General features: G+C 43.3%; 1 protein-coding gene across 1 annotated transcript in view; it reads left to right on the top strand.

The window, feature by feature from the left end:
• COQ6 (coenzyme Q6, monooxygenase) overlaps positions 1 to 23068 on the top strand; it is a 179608-nt gene that overhangs the window by 79609 nt on the left and 76931 nt on the right. The window contains exon 5 of the mRNA XM_030214499.1: positions 9629 to 9759. Within this exon, the coding sequence (XP_030070359.1) occupies positions 9629 to 9759 (131 nt within the window). The remainder of the gene's footprint in view (positions 1 to 9628; positions 9760 to 23068) is intronic.

Genomic DNA, 23068 nt, shown 5'->3' with positions numbered 1-23068 from the left:
CCGTAATACCCATCATTGTCTTCCTTCTCTGCCTTTCAAACCTGCCCCCATTTCTCCCATACCTCTTCAACCTCAGTGTCCAACATTTCTCTCCTTCCCTGCCTCTCAAATCCCTTTCCACCCCCATAGTGCTCGTTATTTCTCTTCTTCCCTGTCTCTCAAACCCCTCTCCTCCCCCGTATTTTCTGTCATTTTTCTCCTTTCCTGTCTCTCAAACCCCTCTCCCATAGTATTCATCATTTCTCTCTTTCCTTGCTTTTCAAACCCCCCCGCACCCCCATAGTGTCCATCATTTCTTCCCTACCTCTCAAATCCCCCTCCACTCCCCATAGTCCATCATTTTCCTCCTCCCTTGCCTCTCAAATCCCTCTCCATCCCCCATATTGTCCATCATTTTTCTCCTTTTTTACCTTTCAAAGCCCTCTCCAATCCTATAGTGTTCATTATTTCTCTCCTTCCCTATCTCTCAAACCCCCTCCCCCTATGATATCCAACATATCTCTCCTTTGAGATCTATGAACCTTTTCCCCCACCCCAGGTTCAGCATTTCTCTCCTTCCCTGTCTCTCAATTCCCCTCAAGCTCTTTAGCATTTCACTCCTCCCCCCTGCACTTCTTCAGCATTTCTCTCTTCCCCCCCCTCGCTTTGATAATCAAGCATATCTTGCCTTCCTTCCCTTCCCCCACCTCTTCAGCCTTTCTTCTCCCCCAGTGTCCAGCATTTCTCTTTCTTCCCCTTACTTATCACTTCTTCAGCATTTCTTGCCTCTTCCCCCACATTTTCAAAATTTCCCCAACCACCTGCATGTGGTATCCAGTATTTCTTGCCTTCCTTCCCCCCTCCCCCATTGCATCTTTCTTTGTCCTCTCGTGCTAAGTGTTGATTTCTTTCCTCTCTCCCCTGACTGCCACACAGCAATCTGCTCAACAATATGGCTATGCAGTCGGCCCCCAAACCTCTTTTGGGGGGAGGGGGGCAGAAACCAGCAGGCCTTGAGCGTGCGCAGATGCCCAAGACCCTTTGCCAGAAGGCCAGCTATGAGTCCATTTTGTTAAGCTGATTGCAGCATTGCCGCCTGGTGGAGAGAGGGGCGAAATTGATACTTAGCGTGGGAGGAAGAAGAAAAGTGCTAGAGACTGAGGTGGAAAGAGGGAGGAAAATTTTGAGGGTGCCACAGCACCTGTGGCTCTCCCTGTTCCGACACTTATGCCCCTAACCATTCGCAGTGATGTTTCTCCAAAACGTTTTAAATCAGCAATGAAAACCTGGCTATTTCAGCAGTCATATACTATCTACATGAGCACATAAGTATTGCCACACTGGGACAGACCAAAGGTCCATCAAGCCCAGCATCCTGTTTCCAACAGTGGCCAATCCAGGTCACAAATACCTGGCAAGATCCCAAAAATGTACAAAACATTTTATACTGCTTATTACTACTACTACTATTTAGCATTTCTATAGCGCTACAAGGCGTACGCAGCGCTGCTTATCCCAGAAATAGTGGATTTTCCCCAAGTCCATTTAATAATGGTCTATGGACTTTTTGGGCGGATCCTGGCTGTGCTGTTCACCTGCCTCTGGTGAATATATGATGATATGAATGATTTCTTTCCTATTCATTATTATAGTTCTTTTCCATAACTATATAGTCTCTACACCACTTATTTATTTAGTTTATTTATTAGGATTTATTTGCCGCCTTTTTGAAGGAATTCACTCAAGGCGGTGTACAGTAAGAATAGATCAAACATGAGCAATAGGCAATTAGAGCAGTAAAAATATTCGAACAACAATACAAAGTATGGCATGGTATACTACTTACAATGATAACACAATATGTACTAGAACATTATAATTGGTAGTGAAGGGTAAGGCAAAGTTGTAACATATAGATGAGTAAGAAAGTAGGAAGAATTAGAAAGTAAGGTGATTGATTTGAAGAAAGTTGCACATGAGCTCAGAGAGATTGTTAAATATTACCTCAGCTGGAGTAGGAGTGGATAAACATGTCCCGCTGCAGTATGTGCAGCCCGAGTCAATCCTTGTGTGTGTGAGTGAGACTAACAAGTTAGTTACTTCTTCCTTTAAAGGCTTTGTTGAAGAGCCAAGCTTTCACCTGCTTCCTGAAGTAGTCTTGTGTTAAGCGCAGCCTTTCAGGCAATGCATTCCAGAGTATGGGGGCTACTCCGGAGAAGGCTCAGCTCGCTTGCTGGTATCACATTGTGTAATGTCTTTGTTCTGCTTTGTCAGTTTAAGTGATGTAGTAAATCCTGAATGAATGAATGAATACTAAGATGCAAAATAATGAGCAACTTATAATGGGCAGTCTGAAGTTGACAGATTTGTTTTGTAAAGATCTGATTCAGGTTTTCACTTATCAACCATCTTGATTATCTGTGCCTTGGATCTGGATAGGGTTTGGCTCTTGAAAATGTTTTTTTTTTAATTTGCATGAAGTCTTTATTATCAGTTAAAACATATGATACAAAATACAGTACACGAAGCGTCGTGAACCTTACAGCATGCTCCAGGTCAACATAAAGTACACCTATGTACATCAGTTCTAACTTGCAAAAGGTAACAAGGTATAACTTAAATAGTTTATAAACTTTTTAACAGTTCCAAGTCCCTGGCTCTCGAAAATGTTTTTTAAAGCTCAAGATAGTGTTTATTAACTGTAAAGCTAGGATATTTCCCAGTGTCGCTAAGATCACCCAGAAGAGAAGGAAGTTGTATTTATAGCTTAGCCTGAGGTTTTGCTGATTGGTGGTCTTTTTTGGCTTAATTTTTCCTATAAATATTTAGTGAAATACCAGGAAGTTAGATATCTAATTTTTGAACCCCAAAAGTTAGCTATCTTTTTGAGTGCTAGGAATTTAGAATAGCAGTCTGCACTGTCTCCAGTCATCCCGGATGCTGTGACTAGTTCCCCTATTTTCATTTGGCGTCTACTTAATCTGTTGACATATGGAAAGGCATTTTCGATATGTCTAAGTCCAACTTTGGACGTTTTGCTCAAAACAACCAGAATCCGAATAGTAAATATAGCGATTTTAAAAACAGCAAATTGTCTATCTTTTTTTTTTTTCTTCCGAAAATGGCCACTTGGTAGATGTTTTTGTGCTCTGTGCATTTATCTTTTTGGTCCATTTTTTTGAAAAAAAAAAAAAAAAAAAAAGGTCTAAGTAAAAAATGCACAAAATCAAGCCATTGGGTTTGGATTAGCCAGTCTTCATAGTAGACTGGCCACACAGACATCCCAGTAGAATAGTGGGGCCACCCTAGAGGGCTCCCAGGTACACATCTCACCGTTATCCCCTTACATTGTATGGGGAGCCCTCCAAAACCCACTAAAAACCTACTGTACCCAACAGTATGCCACTACAATAGCCCTTATGGCTGCAGGTGTAACCTTTATGTAGGAACAGGTTTTTGGGGGGCTGAAACGTTCCACCACAAGTGTAACAGGTAGAGTGGATTATGGGCCTGAGTCCCCTTCTCTACAGTGCGCTTACACCTACCTCTAAGCTATCGAGGGGCTTCTTGCTGCTCTAATACGACTGGCCATAACATCTGAAGCTGTCATAGAGGCTGATGTGTACTGTTTCTTTCACATCTTTGGGGGGTGGGAGGGGGTCAGTGACCACTGGGGGAGTAGAGGGGTCATTCTTTTATTCCTCCAGTGGGTCATCTGGTCATTTAGGGCACTTTTTTATGGCTTCATAGTTACTAAAACGGGTCTAGCTCAAAACGTCATAGTTTTAGTCCTGGACATTTTGGTTTTGTTCCATTATGGCATAAAAACACCCCAAGTGATAGGAACGCCCTAATCCCGTCCCCAACACGCCCCTGACAGTGCCCCCTTGTGATTTGGAGGCACTGCAGATGAAATGTGTACATAAACGTCTCAAAACAGGTTTCAAAAATAGCGATTTGGACGTTTTGACAAGCACAACATCCAAATGCTGCTTTATGCCACTTAGATGTTTTTCTCTTTTGAAAATGAGCCCTATGATTTTTTTATCGTTTTTCAAGTTTTTTTTTTAAACGTTGCTGTATTGCCAATCTTGGTAACAGCCAAATCATGGCAATTTACAATTAAAATGGAAATGACTCCATAGCAAAATAGGAAAGAGTCTGTCATTCCTAAAAAAAAACCCAGAAGTATTCACACTATCAGAAAATCATACAATGCCATTGGTTCCGCTGTTACCCATTAAACAGCGCTTGAGGATTATTAAATGCTAAATTAAAGAAGTGAATGTTTAGTTTTGACCTAAATTGCTTTTGTGGTAACTTCTGACCATAAATCTAGTGGTAAATTATTCCAGAAACTGGGAGCTAAGAAAACAATTGCACTGTTTGTTGTTGGTTCCCAGTGGGCTTGTGATGGGCCTAGACGAAACAGTTTGTCATTAAGGGTGGGTCTGTGGTCATTTCCTTATTATTCCTTTGTGTTTTGTGCATTGGATCCCTATGAGGAAAGGCTAAAGTAGTTAGGGCTCTTCAGCTTGGAGAAAAGGCGGCTGAGGGGAGATATGATAGAGGTCTAGAAAATAATGAGTGGAGTTGAACGGGTAGAAGTGAAGCGTCTGTTTTCGCTTTCCAAAAATACTAGGACTAGGGGACATGCGAAGAAACTACAAAGTCGTAAATTTAAAATGAATCAGAGAAAAAGTTTCTTCACTCAATGTGTAATTAAACTCTGGAATTCGTTGCCAGAGAATGTGGTAAAGGCAGTTAAATTAGCGGAGTTTTATAAAGGTTTGGACCGCTTCCTAAAGGAAAAGTCCATTAGACCATTATTAAATGGGCTTGGGGAAAATCCACTACTTCTGGGATAAGCAGTATAAAATGTTTTGTACTTTTTTGGGATCTTGCCAGGTATTTGTGACCTGGATTGGCCACTGTTGGAAACAGGATGCTGGGCTTGATGGACCTTTGGTCTTTACACTTATGTACTTAAGTACTCCAAGGGTGCATTGCATAAGGATTGCTATGTCTTTGTTTTGTTTTTCTTTTGAGTTTTTTTTTAAATTCTTAATGATGTATTTTTTTTCTACTACTTTTCCCATTGTTAGAACAAGTTATTAGCTTGTATACTGCATTATATAATGATACATATAAAGGGGGGAGGAAATCTTTGGATATTTGTATGAGCCAAAGGAACAAAAAGCCAAATGTATGCTAGAATAAGCAAGATTGGGAGAGGTAATAAAATTATTAAGAAGAGAATGGAAAACAAAAATGTGTACATTATAATGCCTTCGTATCGCTCCATGGTGTGACCACACCTTGAATATCGTGTGCAATTCTGGTCACCACATCTAAAAAAAGATATAGTGAAATTAGAAAAGGTACAGAGAAGGGCAACGAAAACGATAAAGGGGATGGGATGACTTCCCTATGAGGAAAGGCTAAATCAGCTTCAGCTCTTCAGCTTGGAGAAAAGATGGCTGACGGGAGATATGATAGAGGTCTATACAATACCAGTGCTTTTTTTGTAGAAAAAAAGGTGCCGGTACTCATTGTGGGCGGAGTCACCACATATGACTCCACCCCTATTATAGCCACCCCCATGTTAGCCACACCCCTTATACCAGCCATAGCACATATAAACAGACATCATTGAAAATATTATACTAGTATAGGAGAAAAAAATAATGTGATTTTTTTTTCATTATAAATAATTTCTGTAAGCTGTTGCTCCAGTATACCCAGTGCAAAATAAGACAGCAGATGTAAATTCTCAAATTGGACATATTCCAGACACTAAAATGAAAATAAAAGGATTTTTTTCTACCTTTGTTACATAGTAACATAGTAGATGACGGCAGAAAAAGACCTGCACGGTCCATCCAGTCTGCCCAACAAGATAAACTCATATGTGCTACTTTTTGTGTATACCCTACCTTGATTTGTACCTGTCCTCTTCAGGGCACAGACCGTACAAGTCTGCCCAACATTTTCCCCGCCTCCCAACCACCGGCCCCGCCTCTCACCACTGGCTCTGCCACCCAATCTCGGCTAAGCTCCTGAGGATCAATTCCTTCTGAACAGGATTCCTTTATGTTTATCCCACGCATGTTTGAATTCCGTTACCATTTTCATTTCCACCACCTCCCGTGGGAGAGCATTCCAAGCATCCATCACTCTCTCCTTGAAGAAATGCTTCCTGACATTTTTCTTGAGTCTGCCCCCCTTCAATCTCATATCATGTCCTCTCGTTCTACCACCTTCCCCTCTCCAGAAATGGTTCGTTTGCGGATTAATACCTTTCAAATATTTGAACATCTGTATCATATCACCCCTGTTTCTCCTTTCCTCCAGGGTATACATGTTCAGGTCAACAAGTCTCTCCTCATACGTCTTGGAACGCAAATCCCATACCATTCTCGTAGATTTTCTTTGCACCGCTTCCATTTTTTTTAACATCCTTTGCAAGATACGGCCTCCAAAACTGAACACTTTGCATTTCTTTGCATTGAATTTTAATTGCCAAACGTTAGACCATTCTTCTGTTGTATGGTGACTTTGTTTTTCTGATCATGCTGGCCCAGTATCCAATTCTGCTGCTATCTGTCCTCTTAACTCCGTTTCCAGGGCTTCCTTTCCATCTATTTCTTTACTTTCCGCCTTTCTTCTTCATTTCTTGCCCTACATCCGTAAGTAAAAGCTGGGTCCTCTGCAGACTTGACTGTCCAGTGGATCCAGCTTCTGCCTATTTTCTACATCCATGTGCAGTTTTTCTCCTCTCTTCCTTTTCCCTCATCTCCTTCCTCACTCTTCCCTCGCCTCCATCCATGTCCAGCATTTCTTCTCTCTCCTCTATCCACCCATGTCTAGCAGCCCTCCTCTCCCCTGCCCTCCCCTCCATCCACCCATGTCCAGCATTTCTGCTCTCTCCCTTCCCTCTCCTCCATCCACCCATGTCCAGTAACCCTCCTCTCCCCCCTGCCCTCCCCTCCATCCACCCACCCATGTCCAGCAAGCAACCCTCCTCTGCCCCCTGCCCTTCCCTCCATCCACCCATGTCCAGCATTTCTTCTCTCTCTCTCCCTTCCCATCTCCTCCATCCACCCATGTCCAGCGACCCTCCTGTCCTCCCTGCCCTCCCCTGCCAGCCACCTATGTCCCCCCTCCCCTCCATCCACCCATGTCCAGCGACCCTCCTGTCCCCCTGCCCTCCCCTGCCAGCCACCTACGTCCAGAAACCCCCTCCCCTCCATCCACCCATGTCCAGTGACCCTCCTGTCCCCCCTGCCTTCCCCTGCCATCCACCTATGTCCAGAAACCCCCTCCCCTCCATCCACCCATGTCCAGCATTTCTTCTGTGTCTCTCTCACTTTCCTCTCCTCCATCCACCCATATCCAGCGACCCTCCTGTCCTCCCTGCCCTCCCCTGCCAGCCACCTATGTCCCGAAACCCCCCTCCCCTCCATCCACCCATGTCCAGCGACCCTCCTGTCCCCCCTGCCCTCCCCTGCCATCCACCTATGTCCAGAAACCCCCTTCCCCTCCATCCACCCATGTCTAGCGACCCTCCTGTCCCCCCTGCCCTCCCCTGCCATCCACCTATGTCCAGAAACCCCCTCCCCTCCATCCACCCATGTCCAGCGTCCCCCTGCCCTCCCCTGCCATCCACCTATGTCCAGAAACCCCCTCCCCTCCATCCACCCATGTCCAGCGACCCTCCTGTCCCCCCCTGCCCTCCCCTATGTCCAGAAACCCCCTCCCTTCCATCCACCCATGCCCAGCGACCCTCCTGCCCTCCCCTGCCATCCACCTATGTCCAGGCATCCAGCAAACAACCCTCCCCCCCCGGTCCCCCTTGCTCTCCACCCATGTCCAGTGACTCTCCTCGTTCCTCTGCTCCCCCTCCCTCCAGCCACCCATATTCATTTGAGCCCCCCCTCCCCGACCCCTCCCTCCCCCGAGCTAACCTACAGGGTCCCTCTGCTACTCCGTGCCGCCAGACGACCCTCCTGCCACCCGACCTGGCCAGCACCTGACCCAGCATTTAAAAAAATCTACGAAGCGGAGGCCCGGTGCTCGCATCTGAGAGTAAAAGAAGAAAAAATCGCTTCGGCGGCTGGCCTTCCCACTCTGTCCTGCCCTTGCGAAAGTTACATCAGAGGGCGGGACAGAGCGGGAAGGCTGGCCGACGAAGCGATTTTTTCTTCTTTTACTCTCAGACGCGAGCACCAGGCCTCTGCTTCGTAGAATTTTTTTAAATGCTGGGTCAGGTGCCGGCCGGGTCGGGTGGCAGGAGGGTCATCTGGCGGCACGGAGTAGCGGAGGGACCCTGTAGGTTAGCTCGGGGGAGGGAGGAGAGCCGTTGGACCTTCAAAAAAGGTGCCGGTATGCTGTACCAGCACAAAAAAAGCACTGTACAATTCTGAGTGGAGTGGAACGGGTAGAAGTGAATCGCTTGTTTACGCTTTCCAAAAATGCCAAGACTAGGGGGGCACATAATGAAGCTATAAAGTAGTAAATTTAAAACGAATCAGAGAAAGTATTTCATCACTCGGCATGCAATTAAACTCTGGATTTCGTTGCCAGAGAATGTGGTAAAAGCAGTTAGCTTAGCGGGGTTTAAAAAAAGTTCAGATAGCTTCTTAAAAGAAAAGTCCATAGACCATTATAAAAATGGGGAAAATCCACTGCTTATTTCTGGGATAAGCAGCATAAAATATATTGTACTGTTTTGGGCTCTTGCCAGGTACTCGTGACCTGGATTGGCCACTGTTGGAAACAGGATGCTGGGCTTGATGGACCTTTGGTCTGTCCCAGTATGGCAATACTTATGTAGTTATGCCTCATTTACAATGCGAAGAACATGGTAGCAAACAAAGAAGTTAGCAGGTATTGAAGATCAGAATGATACATAGATAAAAGGAACCAAGACCCAAGTGCAGAGGGGGGTTGTGTGGGTAAGTATTTGATCTGTTATCTTTAGATTATATGTTGAATCTGTTTCATGTATATAGGTTATAGCCAGTGGCGTAGCAGGGGGGGCTGGGCGGTTCTCCGTTGCACCCCCCCCCCCAGGTGTAGCACGATGACACCCCCCTTCCCCCCCCGACGACCAGCTCCCGCACCCTACCTTTAAAAAGAATATCGGGAGGCGCAGCGCCTCGCGCCTGCCCGAAAAAGAAATGTGGACCGTCGGGCCTTCTCTCACTGTCTGTCCCGCCCTTGCGGAAATAGGAAGTTGCATCAGCGGAGGGCGGGACAGATAGAGCGAGGGAAGACCCGACGGTCCACATTTCTTTTACGTGCAGGGCAGGCGCGAGGCGCTGCGCGTCGCCTCCCGATATTCTTTTTAAAGGTAGGGTGCGGGAGCTGGTCGGGGGGGGGTGTCGATTCGCCGAGGGGGGGGAGCTGGCAGGGAGCACCCCCCCCCCCCCTGAGCTGACACCCAGGGTGGACCGCCCCTCCCGCCCCCCCCCCCTTGCTACGCCACTGGTTATAGCTAACTTACTACAAACTATCACAGTATACTTTATAACATATTTCAGCAGCACATGTGCAACCACTTCTAGGATGGATGACTTAACCTTTATTTTGAGATCAACAAAACTTGATTTTGTTAATTCCTTTTGTTGCTTCTTAAAATCTCCAGAGCAGGTGGAGGTTTTCTATAGGTGCCGGGCAGTGGGATATACTTGGCCACGTCCCTATCATATAGCTGAAGCAAATCCTTGGGTACAGATTGAACTGGCTGATGGGCGGAGCATTCAGACAAAACTGCTGGTAAGCGATACAGTGTGTGTTTCATTATTGTTATTGAACTCCTTTTAATGCAAGAAAATCGAGCTACAGAATGGGTTAGATTTGATACTATGTACTCAAATGTAGTAAAGAATCTCTACATTTCGATTCTAGGAAAGTATAAATTCCTATGGTTATCCCCTAACTGATTGAGTTATAGAATAGATAGATGGATGGAAAATCGTGCTAAGCCTATCTACTGTTATAAATTTTTCTTCTTTAGATTTAACCCCATTAATCTAATGCATGCCCCCTCTTTAAAGTTTTCTTTTGTGATATAAAAAAGACAATTATTGGAATCTTGTATTGCTGTATTCAAGTGGAAGATGTAATTCTACAAAATATTTTCTTGTCTGTTTTTCTGAAGCAAGATTATCTTGTAATGTAAAATTTTGAAATTATAAAAAAAAAAAAAAGAATCTCTACATTTTGAGAAATGGAACGCACTCTACAAGATATCAGTAAAGCTGGTCTTTATTAGAGTTGCATAAAGTATCTTGTTAACAAGGAGGGAGATGGCAGAGAAACTGGCCAACTCTGTCCTGGGAACGCCCCCAAAATAGCCAGTTTCCATTTTGTTGCTAACATGTTATTTTCAGCCGTCCTAACCAGTTAAGTTCCACTGAAAATTAACATTTAAGCCCCAAACAGGCAATTTAACCCTTTGAATATCGATCTGTAGATTTATTCCTTTATACCCCCAGGGATATGCAGTTGCTTTCACAAGTTTATCTGGTGGTTAATAGTTTACTGACTTTCCACCAGAAATTTATCTAAACCTGCGGTGGGTTTTTTTTTTTTTGTATTATATTTTCAGATTTTACAAATGTATGTTACAGTGGAAATTAGGTCCACCAGGTAATTAAAAATAAGAAAATATAAATATCTTAAACACGTCTGGTAAACTATAGACCTCTCTGAAAGGAAATATGGGGGATCCAAGAGGGATTATGAATAAGAAAAAAAAAACCTACCCATACTGGGACAGACCAAAGGTCCATCAAGCCCAGCATCCTGTTTCCAACAGTGGCCAATCCAGGTCACAAATACCTGGCAAGATAAAAAAACAAAACTTTATGCTTTATGCTTATCCCAGAAATATTGGATTTTCCCCAAGTCCAATCTAATAATGGTCTACGGACTTGTCCTTTAGGAAGTCGTCCAAACCTTTTTTAAACTCTGCTAAGCTAATTGCCTTTACCATATTTTCTGGCAACGAATTCCAGAGGTGAATTACACGTTGAGTGAAGAAAAATGTTCTCCAATTCGTTTTAAATTTACTACTTTGTAGTTTCTTCGCATGCCCCTAGTCCTAGTATTTTTGGAAAGTGTAAACAGACGCTTCATGTCTACCCGTTCCACTCCACTCATTATTTTATAGACATCTATCATATATCCCCTCAGCCGTCTTTTCTCGAAGCTGAAGAGCCCCAGCTGCTTTAGCCTTTCCTAATGGGGAAGTCGTCCCATCCCCTTTATCATTTTCGTCACCCTTCTCTGCACCTTTTCTAATTCCACTATATCTTTTTTGAGATGCGGCGACCAGAATTGAACACAATATTCAAGGTGCGGTTGCACCATGAAGCGATACAAAGGCATTATAACGTCCTCATTTTTGTTTTCCATTCCTTTCCTAATAATACCGAACATTCTATTTGCTTTCTTAGCCACCGCAGCACACTGAGCAGAAGGTTTCAATGTATCATTGATGACACCTAGAGCCCTTTCTTGGTCGGTAACTCCTAACGTGGATCCTTGCATGACGTAGCATAATTCGGGTTCCTCTTTCCAATATGCATCACTTTGCACTTTCTCACATTAAACATAATCTGCCATTTAGACGTCTAGTCTCCCAGTTTTGTAAGGTCCTCTTGTAATTTTTCACAATCCTCTTGTGATTTAACAACTTTGAATAACTTTGTGTCGTCAGCAAAGTTAATTACCTCACTAGTTACTCCCATCTCTAGGTCATTTATAAATATGGTAAAAAGCAGTGGTCCCAGCACAGACCCCTGGGGAACCCCACTAACTACCCTTCTGTATTGAGAATAATGACCATTTAACCCTACTCTCTGTTTTCTAGCTTTTAACCAGTTTTTAATCCACAATAGAACACTACCTCCTATCCCATGACTTTCCAATTTCCTCCGGAGTCTTCTGTGTTACTTTACACAATTCAGGAAACAATGTCATGTTTTTGCCTATAAAGGAAATATTTCTATAGCAGAAATAAACCTTCAACATTAAATGCTTTCAATATGTCTCTATAACAAATTCCAAGTTTGTGCATTGAGTGAAAAAGAATACTTCCTCCGGTTCTAAAATTGCTACTTATCTGCATGGAGTGTCCCCATAAGAATAACCATACTGGGTCAGACCAATGATCCATCTAGCAAAGTATCCTTTTTCCAACAGTGGCCAATTCAGGTCCCAGGAAAAGCAGTGGTGTCCCCATATCTGTCTCAATAGCAGACTATGGACTTTTCCTCCAGGAATTTGTCCAAACCTTTTTTAAAGTCAGATACGCTAACCACTGTTACCACATTCTCCGGCAAAGAGTTCCAGAGCTTATCTATTCGTTGAGTGAAAAAATATTTCTTCCTATTTGTTTTAAAAGTATTTCCATGTAATTTCATTGAGTGTCCCGTCTTTGTACTTTTTGAAAGCGTAAAAAATCGATTCACTTTTACCTGTTCTACATCACTTAGGATTTTATAGACCTCAATCATATCTCCCCTCATCTGTCTCTTTTCCAAGCTGAAGAGCCCTAACCTCTTTAGCCTTTCCTCATACGAGAGGAGTTCCATCCTCTTTATCATTTTGGTCACTCTTCTTTGAACCTTTTCTAATTCCGCTGTATCTTTTTTTGAAATATGGTGACCAGAATTGAATGCAGTACTCAAGATGAGGTCACACCATAGAGCAATGTAGAGGCATTATAGTATTCTTGGTCTTATTTACCAACCCTTTCCTAATAATTCCTAGCATCCTGTTTGGTTTTTTGGCTGCCGCTGCACACTAGGCAGAAGATTCCAGCATATTGTCTAGAATGACACCTAGATCTTTTCCTTGGGTACTCACCCCTAAGGTGGACCCTTGCAACAGGTAACTATGATTCGGATTATTCTTCCCAGTTTGCATCACTGGTGCTTAGTACTACTTGAAAGCATAAGCAGCCATACCCTGTTTATCCATTCAACTTCAGTCATGATTTTATGGACTTTTATCATACCCGGTGCTTAATTTGAAGACAAAAAAGAAATTGGAACTGTAGAAGGAAGGACATATAACTCCCAAACACACACAGTGCTTAATTTATGGATGTCAGTAAGCCCAGAGAGGCTGTAATCAGTGGTTTAAGCTCACATTTCAGGACCCCCAAGCAAAAGTTTTCTGAGGGCGCCCGCAAAGCCTTGAAACTTTAGCATAAGGTCTCAGAGCATGCCAAAACCATACTTAGGGCCCTCTTTACTATGATGTGCTAGCATTTTTAGCACACGCATAAAATTATTGCATGCTAAACGCTAGAGACACCCATATATTGCAATGGGTGTCTTTAGCATTTAGCGCGTGCTAAAAACGCTAGTGTGCCCTTAGCGCTGTTTAGTATACAAGGCCCTTAGCTTTAACAGTATTGCCATAAAGTCACCCAGCATCTTCATTCAGTAAAATTATCCACATCAGGCAGGGACATTTAAAAATACCAGCATGGGATGATCACGTGACGCCATGACCAGGAGCGGTTGTTGAAATGTCCGCTCCGGCCAGCTTACCCGCTAAACCCTCAAAATCGCGGACACTGCCCTGGTAACAGACCGCTGAACACACCACCCCAGCACAAGAAGTTAAGGTACAATATCTGCGCTACTCACAGCGGAACTTCATGGCGGCGAAGGGCGTCCGCAGAGATAAAGAGAAGATGTGAGCCCGCGAGGAAAAAATGGCGGCTCCGTCGAGTCCGGCCGCGACTACCCTGAGCTCGGCGGAGGTGGCGGCGGAGGTGACAGCCGCCATGGAGCCTTTGCTGGATCGGCGATTGGGACCCATCGACAGCAAGTTAACCTTGGTCCAAGAAAATTTGGGGCAGCTCAACAAAGACCTGGCGGAGTATCAGCAGCGCCACGGGGCCCTCGAAGACAAAGTGAACAAAATGGAGGAGGAAAACACTAAGCTTAAAACCATGGTGGAAGGCTATGAAGAAAAGCTTGAAGACCTCGAGAATCGATCTCGGAGGAATAACTTAAGATTTGTAGGATTACCTGAGGCGTTGGAAACTGCAAATTTGCGAGCCTTTTTGGAAAAATGGCTGCCAGAACAACTACAACTCCCAGAAGACTTAGGAGCCCTCCAAGTAGAGAGAGCACATCGAGTGGGCCCCAGAAGCACGGAAACCACGCGCCCGCGAGTGGTGATCTGTCGTATCTTAAATTTTGCGCACAAAGAGGCAATACTGCAGTATCCGGCCAAGCTAAGAGTCACCTATCAGGCGGCCACGCAGGTTTACACCACGATAGGACAAGCCCAGGCCTTTTTGAACTGTGTGGAGCACTGCTGATCGAGAGGATGAGCGGAGGATTAACAGACACCCATGGAAGGAGGGATCGAAGAAGGCATAGTTACAACACGCACTGGATTACAAAGAGGCATATTTTCAAAGCACTTTGGGAGGCTAAGTTCCATTGGTTTCTATGGAACTTTGGGAGGCTAAGTGCTTTGAAAATGATCCGCTTTTAAAGTGTTAATTTAACTTTGAAGATCTCAGCATCCAATTGATAAATTGGAGATGGGGACCCGACAAGGGTGTACAACAACGGGAGAAAGCCTAGGAGACTTCAGCTGGTAACAAGTGAATCCCTGGAGTGCCTGCGGTGGAGTGGATCTCGGAGATTGATTGGGATCACTGGGCAGAATATCACAGAGAACCTAGGCACATGTTGTGAGGTCCTGGCAGTACTTCTTGTTTCAAGGAACTGTGCCGATTCTTGATAGAGCGGCCTGGATAAGCATGAGATTGGCATTGCTGGAGACATCTTAGAGACTTTACCGCAGAGGGTCATGGAGGTTCCCTCTTTCAGACCGGAGAGACTGACTGAAGATTTTGGAACGAGGTTTTTGAAGTTTATTATTGTTGTTGTTTGGACTAATTTGATAATTTCTGCACATATAAGCTGGAGTTGCATTGAAGGGGGGAATGGAGAGGAAGAGCAGTTTTGTGCTATTAGGCTTGCGAGAGGGAAGGAGGTAAGAGGCGTTATACGCGATGGTCTCATTTAGAGACTTGGGTTCTGTAGAAGGGAGGTTTGGGGTAATGGGGTTAGAGAGGATTTGTAGGGGGGGAAGAGGAGGGGTTGGGGGGAACTGAGACCTGGGGGATATGGCTAGTGGGGTTTGGGAAGGAATCAAAGTGGCTTAGGATGGAGCATGAGGAGGGGTGGGGGCTGGGACATCTCTCTTCCTTGAAAGAATGGTATGTACCTTATGAATGGATATCCTATGTGAACTGGGACCCCTGAAAGTAGTAACATGGAATGTGGGAGGGATCACGTCCCCCATTAAACGCTCTAAAATACTGCAGCACCTACAACGTCACAAAGTAGACATAGCCCTGCTCCAGGAAACCCATTTATCAGCTGGGGAACATGCTAAACAACAAACTTGGTGGGTGGGGAACTGTGTATCCGCAGCAGCACAGGGGAAAAATGGGGGGGAGGGGTTTGCCATTCTGTTTCGAAAAGGGATAGTGGATAAATTGGAGGTGCATTTCACTGATCCAGGCGGTAGATTCCTACTTTGTGAGGCTCATATACAACGCCAGGCCCTGTTGTTCGGAAATGTATATGCCCCGAATCAATATGAACGGAAGTTCTATAAGATGATCACCTCGAGACTGTTAACAAGTAAATCTTTGCCCATAATAGTAGGGGGGGACTTCAATATGGTGATGGACCCTTTGATCGATAGTACGGGGGCTCGGAGGCATGAGCTTAGACAAGAGTCACGGGGGTTGCCTAATCTTTGCCAGCAGGTGGGGCTAGTGGATGTCTGGAGGATTCTCAATCCACAGGGGAGGGACTACATACACCTCTCGCGTGCACATGGTACACAGGCGCGCATTGATTATCTGTTGATTTCGGAACGGATGTTTAGTTCAGTGACGAAATCAGCTATAGGAGCCGATGTGATCTCAGGTCATGCCTGGGTGGAAATGAGCTGGGTGCCTGAAGGGGAGAGGGGAGGGGTAAGGAGATGAGTGTTTCCTGCGGAATTATATTGGGATCAGAGTTTTAGGGCCTCCATACATCAGAGTTGGCGGGACTATAGAGCACACAACGCAATACATGTTGAAGATCCGGTCCTGTACTAGGAGACGGCTAAGGCTGTATTTCGTGGAGAAATCATCAGTTATATGGCACATAAATGCAAGGCTAGGAATTGAGAGATATTGAGGCTGAGTCAGTTAGTGTGCAAAGCTAGGAGAAGATATGGACAACAGGCCTTCATAGAGAATAGACAGCATTTAGTATTCCTGCAGACGACATTTAATGAAATTCTTCACCATAAGGCAGTGAAATCGCAAACATATTACAAATATCAACTATATAAGCATGGGAATAAGGGTGGTCGACTGATGGCACGTCTGATTGCGACTAAACAAAGTAAAGCCAGGATCTTGACTATGAAGACGAGGCAGGGAGAATGTGTGCGTACGGATCAGGAAATTGGGGAGAACTATTATCAGTATTATAAAAGATTATACGAGGCCCCACCTGATGATGGTCTGTCTGGAGACTCCTACTTAGATCAGATGAGATTACCGAAGCTATCCCCTCAAGAGGTGCAACGGCTTAATACTCCTATCACATCAGATGAGGTATTTCTGGCTATTAATCAAAGTGCACTGTTTAAGGCACCGGGAGTAGATGGTTACTGAGCGGAATTTTACAAGATCATGGGGGAAGAGATCACCGAGCCCCTAGCCGCATTGTTTAATACCTTAATAGAGCAGGAAAGGCTGCCTCCGGATTTAAACACCGCTTGTATCATAGTACTCCCCAAGAAAGGGAAGGATCCGGAACTAGCTGAATCATATAGACCTATTTCACTTTTAAATTATGAAGTCAAATTGATGGCTAAGATCTTGGCAAACAGACTAGCGAGAATCCTGCTGAAGCTTATACATGACTCCCAAGTAGGGTTTGTAAGGGGACGGGCAATTACTAAGAATGTCCGCAAGGTCCTGACCTCCTTAGAAGCCAGAAGTCGAGGGAATAAAACTTCTTTGTTAATAAGCTTTGATGCTGAAAAAGCTTTTGACAAAGTAAAATGGAATTTTCTCTATGCTGTTCTTCAGAAATATGGGTTCACGGATAGATTTTTATCAGGGATAAAAGCATTGTATTCAAAGCCGAAGGCTAGAATATCGGTCAATGGGATTGTAACACAAGATTTTGAAATAAGCAGGGGAACCCGCCAAGGCTGCCCTTTGTCACCTTTACTATTTGTGCTGACACTGGATCCCTTGTTGAGAGATATTGAAGAACAACAGGCGGTAGCGGGGATAGCGATAGAGAAAGAGGTTTTTAAAGTGGCGGCCTTTGCCGATGATATTTTGGTTCACTTGACAGACCCACAGGAGTCTTTGGAAGCTTTACTGGAGATCTTCTCCGAATACGGAGACTATGCAGGCCTTAGTTTGAATTTAGAGAAGTCGGAGGCCTTGGCCTCTTCAGAGGAAGTTTGGAGACAATGGAGAGGCGAGTTTCCCCTGCGGAAAGCACAAACCTCTTTCAAGTACCTAGGAATCTTGATGCCTATGAATACCTCACGGTATTCTGCATGACCTTAATATTACCTGGTTGCTAGAGGAGACCCAGACAGTGTTATAAGGATGGCTGGGTTTGCCGTTATCATTGTTAGGTAGAGTAAACTTGATTAAAATGGTGTTATTCCCCAAGTGGCTCTATGTGCTGCAGACCATTCCGATTTGGCTACGACGGAAAGACTTGCAGCATTTTTACAAATTAGCATCAAAGTTTTGCTGGAGGGGCAAGAAGCCTAGGATCCACTTCTCACAATTAATGGGCAGCTGGAGCCGGGAAGGGATGGGTATGCCAGATCTAGAGATATACAATCAGGCATGCCAATTGCGTTACTTAGGAGATTGGTGCTTGGGTACACAGCGGTACACCCCTACGGCGCTGGAGGTGGCATTTTGGGAACCTTATCAATTTTTCTCGCTTTTACATCACAAAACATGTGATCTACCGGAAGGACTAGGCAAAAGTGTGCTGTTGCGTCCGCTCCGAGACGTGTGGGGAGTGCTTATACGGCAGCTAGGGGGGGGGACCCGGCAGTAACAGACCTGTTAATATGTGGGAATTCTGAATTTTTACCAGGCTTGTCGAGCCGATATTTTGTTGAATGGGCAAAACGGGGGATTTCCAGTCTGGCACACCTGGCGGGTGGAGATGGGCAGCCCCTCACAGAAGAGGAATTAATGGGAAAGGTAGGTGACTCCTGGGGTAATAGATTTGCTATAAGGTTGGTTATGTATTTTTTGAGTGCATTTTTTTAGTGTATTATTACTTTTTTTCAACCCCAGCTTTCACAAGATAATTTACATTTTTTGTGCATATATATGTCTTAAACTTCTACCAGTACTATTGCATATTGTCTTTGTAGGTTCGACACTTTTATTGGTATAAGTTTTATTGCTGTTCAGTTTAATATTTTATTCTTCTTATTTTTATTTTTAAACATACATATTTGTGTATTTATGATGTATGCGTAAAAATTGCTTGCGACAATGCAAATGTCCTATAATTTTTATCTTACTTTTACATATTATGTTTTGTATCAAGCATGATATATGTTTTTATGATATATGTGTTGTATTTTTCTTTTGTTTTAGACCCCTGAAGAAGGCCTCTTTGGCCGAAACACGGACCGTGTAGGGTCTTAATAAAGGAATTTGGCTTTTTTACACCTGTGATTTTAGTTTGGTCTTTCTGTACATCTTCCGTTCTTGTTGTTTCCAGGCTGCACTCTCACACAGTTGTATATTATTTCAAATTAATTACTTTTTTGCCATCGTCATTGTGAGGTCCAATGGTAAAATAAATCAAAATTTATTCAACGCAGATATTTAAAATCAGCATATAACTTTCCTCTAACCGCCCAACATGGCCCTCGAGGCACTGTCCTGATGCGGATTGTGAACTGGTTAAAAGATAGAAGACAATGAGTAGAACAAAATGGTCAATTCTGTCAGTGGAGAAAGGTGAAGAGTAAAGTCCCCAGGAATCTGTATTGGGGGCTGTTGCTTTTTAAACATATTTGTAAATGACCTGGAAATGAGAATAAATGAGGTGGTAAAACATGTAGATGACACAAAATTATTCAAAGTTGTTAAAACATAAGCAGATTATGAGAAAACTGGTAAAGTGGCCAGAAAAGCAAAAATGTAAATGGAATTAAAAATTGCCAATATGGTAAAATAGAAGGACAAGACATTTGTTTAGATAAGTTTTGATAAGAGGAAGTGAAAAAGTGGCAATGTGAGACTCAAAGGTCAAGGGGAGCAATATGTAGAAGATTTAAAGGATAAGACCAAATTGTGTAACAAATATTTCTGTTCTGTGTTCATAGATGAAGGGCCAGGAATAGGACTGTAGAAGACAAATATAAATGGGAGTGGAAGCGTGGTAGACCCTCAATAATTTTCAGAGGACTGTGTTCTAGAGCATCCCCTATTGACAGAGGGATGGGGCCAGATGTGAGGGTACTGAAGGAACTTAGGGAATTTCTGATTTTTTTCAATTCTTTTCTAGAGTTGGGAGTTAGGATGAATGTGATCCTTCTCCTCAAAAGCTGAAGAAAGAAGAAGGTTGGGAAGTACAGGCTGTGGTAAGGAAATGAATGGAAATGCGAAGAATAGGTTTCTGGAACCCAGTGGATTAAAGGACTGAGGCAACATGGTTTTACTACAGGCAGGTCTTGTCAGACAAATCTGATACATTTATTTGACTGGGTGACCAGAGAGTTGGATTGAAGGAGAGCGCTAGGTGTGGTGTACTTCAATTTTAGAAAAGCCTTTGACACAGTTTGGATGACTTATAAATAAACTGAGTGTCTTCGATATGAGCTTAAGATTAGCCATACTGGGTCAGACCAATGGTCCATCTAGCCCAGTATCCATACAGTCTTTATCTGCCTTCATTTTTCTGTGTTTTTATTCTTCCTCTTTTACTTTTTACTGCTAGCATCAGATGTAACTAAGTAAAAGTAATAAAATTTGGTGACGTTATTACTTTAGTAAAAATAAAAAATTTTATCCTGCACTTCTTTACAAGTAAAAGTAACTACATTTTTAGTTAAGTACAGAAACTAGTTACTTTTACTTAATTATTATACAGCACTGAAATACACCAACTTACTTGAATAATAATAAAGAAACATATATCATTGTTATTAATTGATATACTTCCCTTTGAGAAAAGAAACTCCCACCAAAATGATGGACAATAAAAAAGAATAAGCAATCAGTATATCGGTTTAATCACAGTATTGAAGTACAGTTGCGCATTAAAAAGCCATATCGTCGTTTCTCATCTTAAAGCAATCAAATCTTCTGCATCTTGCAACTCACATCACAGTTGGCTCATGGACCCTCTTTCCTTCACATTAGTATGTCTCACAATCTCTAGGAAGGAACATTCAACAAAAAACCTACGAATAGGCGTGCTGGGTCAGACTGATGGTCGATCCAGCCCAGTATCCTGCTTCCATCAGTAGCCAATCCAGGTCACAAGTACATGATAGAATCCCAAAGAGCAGCAAGATTCCATGCTACCCATGACTTAATAGCAGATTATAGACTTTTCCTTCAGGAATTTGGCCAAAACTCTTTTTTAAACCCAAGATATGCTAACTGCTGTTACTATGTCCTCGAGCAACGAGTTCCATTATCCTGTTTCCAACAGTGGCCAATCCAGGTCACAAGTACCTGGCAAGATCCCAAAACAGTACAATACATTTTATGCTGCTTATCCTAGAAATAAGCAGTGGAGTTTTCCCAAGTCCATTTTAATAATGGCTTATGGACTTTTCTTTTAGGAAGCTAGCCAAACCTTTTTTAAACCACTAAATCCATGTTGGCTTTGTCTCATTAATCCATTCTTTTGAATATGCTCTCTTTATAATAGTCTGTTTATAATACTAGTCTCCTATTCATTGTAAAAGTGTTAACATTTAACTGCATGGAATATCCTTGAGTCTTTGTACTTCTTAAAACAATAAATTGATGTTTACCTGTTCTCAGGATTTTGTAGACCTCTAACATATCCCCCCTCAGCCACCTCTTTTCCAAGCTGAAGAGATCTAACCTCTTAAGCTTTTCCTCAAATTAGAAGCCTTCCATCTTCTTATTCATTTTGATCGTCCTTCTTTGAACCTTCTCTAATTCAGGCAACCAAAATATTCGCGGTGAGGGCACAACATGGAGCTATCGATATAGAGGTATTACAGTATTCTTTGGGTTTGATATTCAAGCGATTTAGCCTGCCAGAGACAGGTTCTGGCCTGTTAAATCTCCTGTTCGGGACTAACTGATAATTTTCAGTGGCGCTTAGCTCTGAACTGGAAATTGGCTATTTTGGAGGTGTTCCGGGGACAGAGTTGCGGTTGTTCAACACTTAACCAGCCAGGTAACTGCATAAATAGGACCACATAAGTCAGTCCTATCTTTATGCGGAAACCCAGAGCTGGTTAAGTGCTGAATGTTGCACTTGACTGGTTATATATTAGCCGGACATGGCACAGCATTGAATTTCCAGGTTTAACGCCGGCAGTGGTCAGCAAAATGCTAATCACCACAGGCAGAATATCAGTCCCTTTCTCATATTTTCTGTCCCTTTCCTAATAATTCCTAGCATTTTGTTTGCTTGACCCTGAGTTTAGCTCTTGGGATGCCACATACCAACTCCACTTCATCATGCTGATATTTATTTGTTTTTATTTAATATACTGGGACCCTCTAAATTGATTTCAAACGTAGAAACAGGAAAAATGAAGGCAGATAAAGACCATATGCCCTATCCAGTCTTTCCATCCATGTCATTTACTATCCCATCCTTTTCCTTAGATACCATATGTACTTGTCCTCAGATACAGTTTTCATCTTCACCACCTCCACAGGGTGGCTGTTCCATGAATTTACCACTCTTTCCATGAAGAAATAATTGCTCAGGTTACTCCTGAGTCTGTCCCCTTTCACCTTCATCCTATGCTCCCTCATTCCAGAACTTCCTTTCAATCGAAAGAGACTCGCCTCCTGTGCATTTATGCCACAGAGGTATTTAAACATCGCTATCATATCTCCCCTCTCTCTTCCAAAGAATACATATTGAGATCTTTAACTATGTCTCCATATGCTATATGACAAAGACCACTGACCATTTTAGTAGCCGTCTTCTGGACCGACTCTCTTCTGTTTATATTGTGTTGAATGTGTAGTCTTCAGAACTGTACACAATGTGCTAAATGAGGTCTCACTAGAGGCTTGTACAGAGGCATTAACACCTCCTTTTTCCTACTGGCCATTCCTCTCCCTATGCACCCAGGCATCCTTCCAACGTTTGCTGTTGCCATTTCTACCTGTTTGGCAAGATCACCCCCAAGTCCCAGTCCTCTTTCGTGCACAAAAATACTTCACCTGCTAAACTGTACCGTTCCTTTGAATCTTTGCAGCCCAAATGCAGGACCCTTCATTTGTTAGCATTAGATCATAGCTGCCAAATTCTGGACCGTTCTTTGAGCTCCATTATGTCCCTGCTCCTGTTATCCACAACATCAAGGGTATCTAGGCTTTTGCAGATTTTGGTTTCATCTGCAATGAGGCAAACCTTACCAGGCAGTCCTTCAGCAATATTGCTTATAAAAATGTTGACAAGAACCCTTGCAGCACACCACTGGTAACATTCCTTTCCTCAGAGTGTGCTCCACTTACCACTACCCTCTGTTGCCTTCCACTGAATCAGTTCCTAACCCAGTCAGTCACTTTTGGGCCCATACCAAGAGCACTCATTTTTTTTAATGTCTGTGCAGAACTCTTCAAAGGCTAAATACACCACATCTAGCAATCTCCCTCGATCCATTCTTTGGTCATGTAGTCAAAGAAATTAATCAGGTTTGTCTGACAAGACCTGCCTCGAGTCCTGCAATTCATTGGATTCCAGAAACCTCAATGTTTTGTTGTAGAAGAGTTTCCATTAATTTACTTATCACAGAGGTC

Source organism: Microcaecilia unicolor, chromosome 9 (assembly GCF_901765095.1).
Source record: "Microcaecilia unicolor chromosome 9, aMicUni1.1, whole genome shotgun sequence".
In the NCBI taxonomy this organism is placed as follows: domain Eukaryota; kingdom Metazoa; phylum Chordata; class Amphibia; order Gymnophiona; family Siphonopidae; genus Microcaecilia; species Microcaecilia unicolor.
This window is presented reverse-complemented; position numbering and strand designations above follow the sequence as displayed.